Raw genomic sequence first — 14,034 nt, 5'->3', positions numbered from 1 at the left:
TTTTCCTGTAGTGTGTTATATAGGTTTTTGTGCATGTAAATGGTCTGCAAAAGCTAAAATCCCAGAGTTCGCTCCAGAGGGATTTTCTCTCCCACACACTCCCCCCCCCACACCCCTAATTGGTTTACTTCTGTAACATACTGGCAGCACTATAATGGTGGGTTACGTATTGTAACCCTAGGTATATTACCACAGGCGGACCTTACCACAGGCGGACCTGGGAGGCGTGGTGCAGGTATCTTCCCCCCCCCCCATGACATGATGCACTTATGTTTTCCCGTGCTCCTTAGAGACCCTGGGGGCATGGTGCGCAGTAAGCCCTGTACGGGGCTGGGGGGGAGAGCCCTCCTCACTGTTTTCCAGGCACACTATTCACGAGGTAAGCGTGTCTGAGTGTGCCCTACCAGCCAGGTAAACTGCGGCCCCCACCTCTCCCCGGGCACAACCGGAGGAGAGGAGGTTGCGGGGCAGTGGCTGTTAATCAAACAAAGCCAGTCAGGGGCAGTGTGGTGACTCGATGTTGTTGGCCGACAAGGCGTGTACGCATCAGGGCAAGCCTGTGTGAGATATAACGGTGGGTTACGTATTGTAACCCTACTTTTAACACAAAGTAACTGCTTTATAAGCACAGGCGGAGCCCTCTACTCGGGGCCCTGTCTGTCCTATGCTCCTCGCTAAAGAGAAGTGTAGGATGACAGGAATGGGAGGCGTGGCCGCCTTATATACGGTGGGCTTGTGCACGCATTCACGTAGACCCGCCCCGGGGGCCGGCTACGGTTATAAATATCTCAGTAAGTGAATGCTCGCATAGTATGGTTGAGAGGTAGTACTCATAGAGTCCAGTAGAGGGCGGAGCCTGTGTGAGATATAACACAGGCTTATTGGCTAGAGCTGCAACACATTGAACATGATAGGGGCGGTACATCTCTACGTGGTTGACCAATCACAACAGAGCCGGCCAGCTAACCAATCAGAGCGGACTGGACTATGGTTTTAGACAGAGGGTGAAAAGAGGTGCTGCATCACAGGCAGTATGAGAAAAATGAAGACCTTTTTGAACATTAAAGCATGCATACATGTCACAGTAGAGGCACAGAATACAAATATGAACCTTAAAATAAGCACAATTGGGCCCCTTTAAGACCTTTACATCCTACCCTATGTCCTGTATAGCTTAACTGAGAAATGTATTTATCTTAAAGATTTCTTTAAGGTGGACATGGATTTGATCATTTCTAATCTTGCAATGGTGTTGTTGCAGATTAACAAACCCACGTGTGTCTTGTGTTTGAGTTTGGAGGAAACAAACTTTGCTCATATGATTGAAAACTCCTGGCTTTCATGCATTCTGATCTGATGCCATTGAACCTTTAAGCCTGAACCTCCTAACTAACATTTGTGCTACCCCGTACAAAAAAAAACGTTCTGACTTAGATACACGTTGAATGCAGGTCTAATATAGTTACTGTTACATGTGAATACATTAAATGATGTGTGGGCTCTGTCTAGCAAAGACTTGGAATTGACGATTCATTCTATCTTTGAATGAACACATATCACTCATGTGCACACACTTTCTTGAATGCTTGAATCAGATGGACAAGGGCGCAGCCTGGTGGCTATGAAGAATATGTACACCTGTATCACAAAATGTGCACTTTATGAATTTAAGGGCTAAAGGAAACCCATCCTGTCACTTATTTGGAACAGACTTAGTTATTGGAAAACGGTAAGCATAACTCTATGGATCGGTGCCACTCTGCTCTGATGAGAAACGTTATGGGGTTTGGTATCATATAGTGATAAAGTTATAACATATAAGGACTTATTTTGAATTCTGCCATGAATGAATAATAGCTAAGTTCTGTTTGATGTTGCATGCTGATTGAGTATTGACCGTACATGATAGTAAGATAATTAGTAACAACTTTCACAGGCTATGTGTGTGTGTGTGTGTGTGTGTGTGTGTGTGTGTGTGTGTGTGTGTGTGTGTGTGTGTGTGTGTGTGTGTGTGTGTGTGTGTGTGTGCGTGCGTGTGCGTGTGTGTGTGTGTGTGTGCGTGTGTGTGTGTGTGTGTGTGTGTACATCCTTCTTTTGCTCCAGATAAGACCATCAAAGCATTCAAATGCTTATCGACTCCTTGTTCTAATTATAGCAGTGAGCCGCAACAGAACAACACAGAACCACAGGCTTTTGTGTGTGTGTGTGTGTGTGTGTGTGTGTGTGTGTGTGTGTGTGTGTGTGTGTGTGTGTGTGTGTGTGTGTGTGTGTGTGTGTGTGTGTGTGTGTGTGTGCGTGCGTGCGTGCGTGTGTGTGTGTGTGTGTGTGTGTGTGTGTGTGTGTGTCCTTTGATCACCTGGCTGTGTTTGATTGAATGTGTGCTGCATTAAAGCTGTGTTTTGATACGGCTTTTGTTACATGACTGAAAGGAAGCAGCAGGTGGGCTTGTTTAACACCAGATGTTGCTTTTGTCTCGTCACATGTTACATGTTCATGAGCATGGTGGCCACATTAGCTTTGTTAGCTCATGCTTCAAAGATGAGTGTCTGACCATGCTTTATTTTTGATCAGCTTGACAGGGTTGTCGGGTTGAGTGCGACCTCTTCGACACAGACAATAAAAGTGCTTGTGTTTTCATACAACAAAACCAAGCATCAGACACACAGAGTTCTTGCTGCTGCAGATTATGACGGATATAAAGATTATTATGATATCGTTATTCAAGTAGTTAAAGTAACATTTACACTTGACGAAGTTGTTAAATAGAGTGCAATAGTTTCACATGGGTGGAATTCACAAGCTACCTTGAAGCTAATAAAGTAAGAAATGAGCTCCTCCTTTACCAGATTCTCCAGAGAATTGATATACACATTAATAAATCAATAATTTGAATAAATGATACAATTTATTATTTTACACAATTATTAAAATATTGTTACAAAATGGGCTGTTATGAATAATGGCTATTTTATTTCTCAAACTTTAAGTATTTGTTCTGATTCTAACACCTTTACTTTAGAAAACAACCCTTTTATTTGTAGCAGAGTTCAGTATTACTGTTTTTACTTAAATAAAACATCTGCCACAGTTTGACAAGGTGATCATTGTTTTCATCTATGAATTTGCAAAGTAACTAGTTGATATATTGTATAAGCTGACATATATATAGTGTACAGGGGGGAATTGAACATGCACAAATCTATATTCTCAATTATAAATGTGTGTAAGTGTAAGCAGCTTGACCGAGCTGTATAGACTGGATGCATATTTCTCAGGGCGAGCACGACTCTATGACATTTGAACTGCCCCATTCAGTGGTGTTAACAATCCTGCTTTGTCATGGATGAGAAAATATGTGAATATCTGGTAAGGGTGTGTGTGTGTGTGTGTGTGTGTGTGTGTGTGTGTGTGTGTGTGTGTGTGTGTGTGTGTGTGTGTGTGTGTGTGTGTGTGTGTGTGTGTGTGTGTGTGTGTGTGTGTGTGTGTGTGTGTGTGTGTGTGTGTGTGTGTGTGTGTGTGTGTGTGTGTGTGTGCGCGCCATTATCAGCAACTCCATGGCCACGCAGCTGCAGACGAGGAGGAGAGGCAGCTCTTTAACAAGTCTGTGACATTCACAGTGACCCACCTGTTTGTGTGTATGAGTGTGTGTGTGTCCGTCTGTGTGTCTCAGTGTGTGTGATCCCACCTGCCCCTCTCTAGATTGCATTTTGTCTCCACCTGCCTGTGTCGGCCATGCTAATCCCTCCCACCGGCTTTGACAGACATGTCTGCGATAAGACACGACACCCAATCCCTTTGCTACCGTTTGATGTACACACACACACACACACACACACACACACACACACATACACACACACACACACACACACACACATACACACACACACACTCACACACAGAAAACACAGACAGACACTCACGCACAAAACATCTCAATTCTGAAACACAAGGAAGGAAAGGCAGCAGTCAGATTTTGTCACTTTTTTTATCAATATTTAATTGAACACATTTCATGAATGTTTTTCCATGAATGATAATTACTCATGTTACTTTTAAACAGAGGTTGAAGAAGTACTCAGATCTCATACTTGAGTAAAAGTAGAAGTACCAGAGTGAAGGAATACAATACAAGTAAAAGTCATGCAAGTCAAAATGTTACTCAAGTAAAAGTACAAAAGTATTGGCAAAAATATACTTAAAGCACCAAAAGAAAAAGTACTTATTATGCAAATTGGTCTATTTCAGAATAATATATATGATATGTTTTGATTATAACTATTGATGCATTAATGTGTTTATCAAAGCTATCAAAGTTACTTCCCACCGCTGCTTTTAAAATATGGTTTCAAACCATGCATCATATAGTGATTAAGGTGGATGCATATTGTATAATGTTTTGCAAAGGTTTATCTTTGTCTGATCTTCAAACACTTGGGAGGTTCACAAAGTAAAAAACCTTTTTTGTGGTCACTCTTTGTCTTTGTCAGTCAAGTCAATCTAGATTACCTTGGCCTTTTTTAAGGTGCATTTTCCTTTAACTTACTCACAATTTGGTGTAATAATGAGTCATGTTATTAGTAAAGGAAAGGTTTTTTTATTAAATGCTACCAAAATGTTTTCACTTTTTGTGTATTTTCCATTTGCATGCCTGTGTGTAGTACATCACAAACACAAAGTATTTAAAGCAGTGAAGTTTTATTTTCCCAGCTCTCCCACTTTCCAGCTTGCAGACGAGTGTCAGCTGACAGGAGCGTTCTGTCACTAAAGCTATTATTAGTCCGAGGTCTCCGAAAACCTCCCTCCTCCTCTCCTCAGTCTTTCTGCCTGATATGTCATCCCACGGTTTCACTAGAACTAATTAAATGTTAGGATGAGGTGGTGAAGACGCCTGCTGACAGGAAATGTCAACAGCAGGCTCTCCATGATAAATATGTCCACTGTTTGTCTGGATTTGCAGCTGGGTGAGAGGGCCCTCTAGTGGCCAGCGTGTTAATTGTCCTCCCTAAATGTACAGATTGCTTCCAGTATTAAAAAAGACTGAAAGATCCATAGTAGGGCTGTCAAACGATTACAATTTTTAATCAGATTAATCACAGCTTAAAAATTAATTAATCATGATTAATCACCATTCGAACTATGTCCAAAATATGCCATTTATTTATGTATATTGTTGTGGGAATGGAAAGATAAATGAAAGAAGGCGGAAATATCCATTTAACATACAGTAGCCTATCTATGTTTATTATAACATTTTTCTGCGTGTCAAAATGAAAGACAACCCACACACCTATGATCATTATAGTTATTAATGAGACTAAATGAAAAACAGGTATAAAATACTATATGACAGCAACAAAAAAGCTGTTAAAAATAACAAGAATAGAGTTTAAAAGGGGAGTGATTTGTAAAATATCCTAAAAGGAAAATATGCTACAGTTCTGTTTCATCTGGGTGTTGAGAGATGTATCCATATATCTCTCAATGTTGCTCTCAAAGTGTACCAGATTGATGCTTTTAACTTCAATATTTAAACATTACACATATCCACAGTATTTAAGTAATGTTAATTGACAATAAATATTGTTGTTTTTGAATTGTACTTTCTTTATTTGATTGGCAGTCAGTTGTTGATTACATGCAGACGTTGATAAAGCTACAGGTCACTTCAATATATATCACACTAATTCATGAAGCAACTTAGACATTTTGATGTTCCGGACCTTTGCATGGGGACATTTTCTCTAACTGGACCTCGTTGAATTTTAGTTGAAGACCTCTGGTCTACAGTGTGTGCCTATTGAGCTGTTTAGAGCCATGTGGGACAAAAACTGATCCTGCCCCTCCCTCTGACTGTCTAAGTCAGGGGTTGGCAACCCGCGGCCCACGGGCCGCATGCGGCCCTTTAAGCCCTCTGCTCTGGCTCCCTTGAGTTTAGACAAAAATAAGAAGGAAATAAAATAAAAGTATTTGTAGGACTATTTATATTTTGTTGCATGGTTGAAAATGTTTCGTATCTTGTATTTTGAGGTGATACTGTGACACATAAATAAAAAACAAAACGGTTTTAATTAGGTCAACTAAAATATGCGTCACATCCTGCTCGAGCGCCTTTTCTTGGAGGCGAATAACCCCCGGCTCGATGAGCGAACTATGGATAAATCAAAGAAAAGTACCGGAGGAACACGGATTTAATTCTGCGTGGACAGAGTTATCTGCTTTCACAGCAAACGATGCTGGTTTACCGGTCTGTCTGATATGTAGAGAGAAGTTGTCAACGGTGGTGCAGCCTTTACGAGGGAGAGGAAGACAGCTGACATCTTCAGTCATAATTCAATGGGGTATGTAATTTATTTCAGAAAACACTTTTTGTTATATTCCATGGAATGCTCTTAACGTCCCGATAGCAATGAATATATGAAATGCTTTGACAATAAATACATACAAAAATTTATCTGTGGAAGCCGTAGCGCTGTAAAAAGCACGACCAATCATCTGCCTCAGCCCGGCTAAAGTAACTGGATGGCCTACCTGCCTGTCAGCCTTCCATCTGTGCACAAACTTATCTCGTGCCCTCATTGGTCATGTGCGCGTTCGTGTGTGTTGGAGGAGGGGCTCTGTGAGAAAGTCTGAAGGAAGAGGTTGTGTATTTTCCGGTTGTGTATTTTCAAATTCTAGCGCACTCGAGCTGGTTTCTCCATTCTTACCTACCCTACCTTTAACTCTTTTTAGGGTGCAGCTATATGTTTTATTTATTTCAAAGTGGGCCCATTTTAATAATATTTTTTTTCCCTTCAAATGTGCAGAGGACTCCCCAAGTGCTGTGTTTAATTTATTTTAAAGTAGGCCAGTGTATTATTTTTAATTCTCCTTATAAGAGTTCTTTGTTTCTTATTAGAGGTTAACAGTTTTATATCATGTAATAAATAGCATAATAAATGCAAAAAACTGTAGTTTTTGTCTGATATAACAATAAAAAACTATGAAATATGTTTTGCGGCTCCAAACAAAAAATATTTTGGAAAAATAAGCAAAATGGCTCTTTTAGTCAAAAAGGTTGCAGACCCCTGCCCTAACCCATAGATCCGTGGGTGAATAATGTCAATCACCACAATAGATACGTTATTTTCCCCTGTGCAATTCTCCATTTACTCAACAATAACACATAATTATCCTTGTGTTTATTTATCTGTTTGATTAATAAACACAAGTTGGAGTCCGTCAGGACCGAGGGTCGGAGCAGCTCATTTGCTTTACAGAATATTACACCCGGAAGTAAGTATTCTCTCCGCTTCGCTTGACAAACCCCGTGATAGTCCTCAAGCTCTGTGATTGGAGTGTGTGCAGAGCGTCGAACAGCACTTGAAATGGGATGGAACCACGGCAGAATGTCCAAAACTGGATTTGAACGTGTCCACCGCGTCCCCCCCTCCCCACCCCGTCCCCAGAACTACACATGCTGGCTATTGTGTTTCGCAACATGTTCTCTATGGCACGTCTCTATACTGGGAATTGTAGTTTTAAAAGACATTTTCATATTTCCCATAATAAGAAGTTGCCAGTATTAAACTGTGTACATCCCTGGAGGTTTAGGGGATAGGAAACACTCAAATTTAAAACATATAATTAATACCTAATTAATACCCATCCTACCTAACTGACCTCCTCCAGACACACTCCCACTCGCTCCCTCCGCTCTGCTACTGCCAACCTCCTGTCCCTCCCCACCCAGACCAACCTCAAGTCCTGTGGCGGCAGAGCCTTCTCCGTTGCTGCACCCACCCTCTTGAACTCACTACCCCAATCCATCAGAGATTCTTCTTCCCTCACCGCATTCAAAACATCACTCAAAACCCACCTGTTCAACATTGCATTCAACCACTGACCCCCCCCCCCCTATGTTCTGTTTTGTTTATCTCTTTTTGTATTTTTCTTTGTTTTGTTTTTTTGTTGTTTTTTTCATTCTCGGTCAAACCGTCTTTGAGTTTCCTGAAAAGCACTATAGAAGTCGCATGTATTATTATTATTATTATTATTATTATTATTATTATTATTATTATTATTATTATGGCGAGTTTGTGTTTCCATAGCAACAGCACTAGGAAAAGCGCCATACAAATTAAATGTATTATTTATTTTGTATTATTATTGCAAGTTTGTGTTTCCATGGCAACAGCAGAAGTCTAAACCAAACTATTTCAGTGACATCACTTATGACATCCTCACACACTGAAGTGATGAGATCATTGGCTTTGATGAGTGTTCCGTCACAGAACATCAGAGACATCTGTGATGTCACAATGATGTCACAGGAGTCTGAAGGAAGATTGCAAGGGCATTCATGTGCATTCACTCGTCACTCTTCACTCCAGAGCCAGAGACGCATTCAGACGACCTTCACAACCTTCACAGTCTTCAGACAGAACACTTCTTCCAAAGAGAAATAGATTATTCTACCTACGCACAACACACGTCTACAGACGGTGCCATGGATAGAAGAAGCCACCAGAACTACCCGAGGGGAAACCCGAGGCCATTCGACCATGGAGCAGAAGCCGATCGAGCTTACAAGCAGATCCACTGCAGAAATGGCCAGATAAACGGCCTGGAGGAGTATCATGGGGCATTTCAGGCGGAGAGGACGACATTTTGCCACAGTATGCGCAAACAAAAAGACAAGATCAAACGTCTTGAGGAGCTCCTGAAGTACAGGGACTCAGGGCTCCACAAAGAGAACACAAAGCTGGTTGACACCATCATGGAGCATGAGGCAGAAATCTCCCGTCTGAATGGCAATATTGAAAATGCAGAATGCCAACACAAGAGGCAGATGGACCAAATTGTGGCAAGGCATGAGGCAGAGAAAGGAAATGTCTCAGACGAGAAGGCCCAGGCGACATCTGACAGCGTGAACAATGATGTTCCCCTGCAGTGTGACCCAGAGATCATCAAACTGAGGATGAGGAAAGGGGAGACCATGAAAGAGCTGATGAGACAAGGGGAAGAACTCCTTGAGTGTGTGACCATCTTGGAGGATAGAAACAGCGATCTGGAGGAACAGATGAGAGAGCAAGAGGAGAAGTTCTCCAAAGACCTGGCCGATAAGAGTCACACCTGGGAGACTGAGAAGCAACAGATGGTGACAACACTAGATGAGGTGACTCAGGAAAAGAACAACATGACCAAGGAAACCCTGACCTTGGAGTCTGAGTTCAAACAGGTGGAGGCTAAATTAAAGCAGGTGGAAAAGGAGAGAGATCGCCTGGCCGAGAATAACCTGAGCTGGGAGACGGACGTCAAACAGCTGAAAGAACAGGTAAGAGAGCAGGAGGAGAAGTTCTCCAAAGACCTGGCCGATAAGAGTCACACCTGGGAGACTGAGAAGCAACAGATGGTGACAACACTAAATGAGTTGACTCAGGAAAAGAACAACATGACCAAGGAAACCCTGACCTTGGAGTCTGAGTTCAAACAGGTGGAGGCTAAATTAAAGCAGGTGGAAAAGGAGAAAGATCGCCTGGCCGAGAATAACCTGAGCTGGGAGACGGACGTCAAACAGCTGAAAGAACAGGTAAGAGAGCAGGAGGAGAAGTTCTCCAAAGACCTGGCCGATAAGAGTCACACCTGGGAGACTGAGAAGCAACAGATGGTGACAACACTAAATGAGTTGACTCAGGAAAAGAACAACATGACCAAGGAAACCCTGACCTTGGAGTCTGAGTTCAAACAGGTGGAGGCTAAATTAAAGCAGGTGGAAAAGGAGAAAGATCGCCTGGCCGAGAATAACCTGAGCTGGGAGACGGACGTCAAACAGCTGAAAGAACAGCTGAGAGAGCAGGAGGAGAAGTTCTCCAAAGACCTGGCTGAAAAACAGCTGAACTGGGAGCAGTTTGTCCAAGGCAAGGAGACGGATTTCAAGCAGTTGGAAAACCAATTGGAAGATCAGAAGAAGAAGTTCTCCAAAGACCTGGCCCTGAACCAGGAGAGCTGGGAGTCCAAGGTTAATTTGGTGGAGACCAAATTAAACGAGGTAACTCAGAAGAAGGACGACCTGGTCAAGAAACACCAGAGCATGGAGACCAAGCTTCACCTGACGGAGACACAACTGGAACAGGTGGAGGAGCAGAGGGACGACCTGGCTCAGAGAAGACTGAGCTGGGCAACGACTGAGAAAAAGATGGAGGAGGAAAATAAACTTCTGGAAGACCTCTGTCTTCACATGAAGAATAAGAGCAGAGGTTTCTTCTCTCGCAGGAGGGGGGACCCTGAGGATAGAGACGTTGCCTTGCAGAAAATGATAAGCAAGATGCAAGAGAAGGAGATGAGGAAGAAAGCCAAAGATGCGAGAAACACCTCCTCAGAGAAGATGGAGAAGATGGAGGAGATGGAGGAAGCTTCTGGTGATTCAGCTCCAGCTGGACAACAGTAACTCCCTCCCTCCATTTCCCTCACCTCCTTCCTCCTACCTCACCCCCTCCCTCCTTCACTTTTTGCTCAGATAGGGTTTTCTCCTGGAGCTCAGGTTTTCCCGAAATCCATATTAATAAGGAATCAAAAAAACACCAACACTAAGTCCCTCCTCCATTAAGTGCAAGTCAAAACGACATTTCACAAAACACTACAGCATTTCACAAAACAGCATTTCAGAAAACGCCACAGCATTTCACATTTTACGGAAAGGGTATTCTTTTAGGGAAAACACTTCTTGTTTGTGATTGGACAGAGCCAGCCAGAGAAGCACTGCTGTGATTGGTTGTTTTTGCTGCCAGTCAAGAAATTACGCTTCGTGATTGGTCCGCACCCGGCCGACAGCACCACGTATTTCCTGTTTGGTACTGTTCAGCTGTTTCTTCACACATTTTAAACTGAGTTGGAAAGAATGAAAGAAGAGATGTAAATCTTAAGGGAATATTTGAACGAAGGGTATACATACGATGTTATCCTCGACATGCTGTCAACCCATCACAACATCAACATGTCCCTTAGAACCAGGGGTGTAGTGCAGCTGTGACTACCCGATTTGTATCTCTGCCCGATTTGCATTGCGCAAGCGCGAAATGGACTGCCGTATTGGACAGCTACATACGGCAACCCAAATAGGACACTTGACGTCTAGACGGCTGCCCGATTTGCATTGCGTGTGCGCGAGTCATAAACGTCTCAAATATCTATACAAAGATCTTTTATGTAATTGTATTTAATTTGAAATAAAATGAAAGACATTAACAGTTAATGTAATTATATATGAATTAGTAATGCCATACACTTCATAGTAGGGCTGCTCGATTATGGCAAAAATCATAATCACGATTATTTTTGGTCAATATTGATATCACGATTATTAAATACGATTATTCATTGACTTTGAAAACATCCATTTATTGAACTTTAAAATGTTGTAAAATAATAAGTTGAACAGTATGTTTTTAACAATTGAATACCCTGAACTTTAAGTTTAATTCAACTGAAAAACCAATAAAAAATAAAATCATACATATATATCTACATTTGAATAAATAATATCAAAATAATAAATACCAATAAAGAAGATAAACAAATATGTTGTAGCGCACTTCCACAACCTACTAAACATATATAAATATGATAACTAATGTCACTCACAACCTGTAATGTTTAATTATACTGCTACACGCAGTCCGGCTTGACGAGTTAGTAAAGGTTGACTGTACGCTAGAGACTGGAGAATAAAGACACGGCAACTAAAGCTTCCCTTGTAACGTGTTTATATGGATTTATTAAACAGACTGCAACTGCAAGTCACAACACAACCTGGTCGAGAGGGCTTTTAGGGAGGGGGGCGGCAGCGCACGCGCGGGCAGGATGTATAACGCAAGACAAATTGAGAGCATCATTGCGAAAGGGAATGCAGCAAAATAATCGTTTTTTTTCGAATAAATTCTTTTCATAATTGTTGCAAGCCAAAATCGTAATCGAGATTAAAATACGATTAATTGCACAGCCCTAATTCACAGTAAATATTTCTTCAGTATGATAGCTGTCTAACAGAAGTAACATCTATTTCTCATTTATTCTGAGAATGTACTTAACCCAATAAAAGGATTTGTTAAATAATAGTGAAGTCACGTTGTAATAACAATAACTCATCTCTCTCGTTCAGATTAATGTTGTCGGATTTTTTTTCTGCTTTGCGAAACAAGTGTCCTATTTGAGTTACCGTATGTAGCTGTCCAATATGGCGGACCATCTCGCGCGTGCACAATGCAAATCGGGCAGAGATGCAAATCGGGTAGTCACAGCTGCACTACACCCCTGGTTCTAAGGGACATGTTGATGTCGTGATGGGTTGACAGCATGTCGAGGATAACATCGTATGTATATCCTTCGTTAAAATATTCCCTTAAGATTTCCATCTCTTCTTCCATTCTTTCCAACTCAGTTTGAAATGTGTGAAGAAACAGCTGAACAGTACCAAACAGGAAATACGTGGTGCTGTTGGTCGGGTGCTAACCACTCATGAAGCGTCCTTTCTTGACTGGCAGCAACAACAACCAATCACAGTAGTACTTCTCTTGTCTCTGTCCAATCAAACAAGAAGTGTTCTGCCTAAAGGAATACCCTTTCCGTAAAATGTGAAATGTTGAAGTGTTTTGTGAAATGCTTTAGCGGCATTTTGTGAAATGCTGTAGTGTTTTTTTAAATGTCGTTGTGTTATATGAAATGTTGTAGTGTTTTGTGAAATGTTGTTTTGACTTGCACTTCAGGGCTACCGTACCCTCACTCCACCCCAAACTCCATCATCCATAACGCTCCCCCCTTCCACTTTTGGGTTTTCTCCTGGAGCTCAGGTTCGCCCGCAACAAATGTTCCTAATACAATTAGGATTAGAAAGATCTGATTTCAAAATAAAATACAAATTCAAATCTATCTTTTTACGCGTGTGCCTCACTGTGTAAATACAGTATAGCCTACATTATTTACTGTATCACATTTTGGTTACTAAAGTACTTCTACTTATTCATTGTATGTTTAATCAACACTTTCATAAATAAAACAACCTATGGTATGAAATATAAAATTGTGTTTTTATATTTGTCTCACTGTAGACATTCAATTCCATATATTTTGTAACTGTGTTGAAGCTGGTGAAATATTCTGGGACTTTAATAGTACATATTTTGAGGTGAAGCCGAAAATGTAATTGTATTGACTGAAACATGGTGTCACTTTTAAAATAAATACAAAAAATGTATATATGCCTTATGTGATGTGATTTTAATTCAACAACACAAACATTTAAAACCTCACTTAAGAAAAATTAAAAGTAATTATTATCTGCAAAACTTTGGTAAAATCCTGCAAAAAAAATTGTAGGAACATTTCTCAACCCATTTATGGACACAAGTTAATCAACTCCCATTTAAAATCACCTAATTATGGTATGGATAGGGGTTAAGGTTAGGGTTAGTACAAATTGTACAGCATATCTAAAAAGAAGTCACTTAAGCTGTCAGAAAATGTAACTGAGTAAAAAGTAAAATATTTTCCTGTGAGATTAAGGGATTTTGAAAAGTATAAAGATGCATGGACATTTTTATTTTATTTTATTTTATACTTAAGTATATCACTTAGGGAACACTGGGACATGATATTATAATTGATAGTCAAGGCTCTAGATTAAAAAGTGTTTATAATACAATACATTATTGTATGGCGTAACGGCTGTGAGATTGTGGGTTTAATCTCTGAGTTTCTACATTACGGCTACACAGTTTATCATAGACAATTAGGACTATTTCTGATTTCCATAAACTCTTTGGGGGACATGCCATACACGTTACATAACTTGGACTTCATCCTGATTGACACCAAACGTAAAGACTTCGTAAAATCCCTAGGAGGAGTTTGTTGTTAAAGTACGGTGCACTATTCTGTCCCCAGAGTCAGAACTAAACATGGAGGAGTTCAGTTATTATACTCCAAATATCTGGAACAAACTCCCAGAAACCTGCAGGTCCCCTGCAACTCTGACTACTTTTAAATCCAGCCTGAAGA

At 40.9% G+C, this 14,034-nt stretch overlaps 1 protein-coding gene across 1 annotated transcript; it reads left to right on the top strand.

The window, feature by feature from the left end:
• The first annotated feature begins 8,379 nt into the window (after positions 1–8,379).
• On the top strand, positions 8,380–10,875 carry LOC117466960 (golgin subfamily A member 6-like protein 22). The gene has a single exon (XM_034110493.2). It carries the CDS (start codon positions 8,489–8,491, stop codon positions 10,427–10,429), a length of 1,941 nt encoding a protein of 646 aa, XP_033966384.1. The 5' UTR covers positions 8,380–8,488; the 3' UTR covers positions 10,430–10,875.
• The last annotated feature ends 3,159 nt before the right edge of the window (positions 10,876–14,034 follow it).

Source organism: Pseudochaenichthys georgianus, chromosome 21 (genome assembly GCF_902827115.2).
Source record: "Pseudochaenichthys georgianus chromosome 21, fPseGeo1.2, whole genome shotgun sequence".
Classification (NCBI taxonomy): Eukaryota; Metazoa; Chordata; class Actinopteri; order Perciformes; family Channichthyidae; genus Pseudochaenichthys; species Pseudochaenichthys georgianus.
The sequence above is the reverse complement of the archived record's forward strand: the minus strand, read 5'-3'. Positions and strand labels throughout refer to the sequence as shown.

Excerpts from the sequence above, each read along its gene's own strand:
- LOC117466960 (XM_034110493.2), top strand. The coding sequence starts at position 8,489 with ATGGATAGAAGAAGCCACCAGAACTACCCGAGGGGAAACCCGAGGCCA.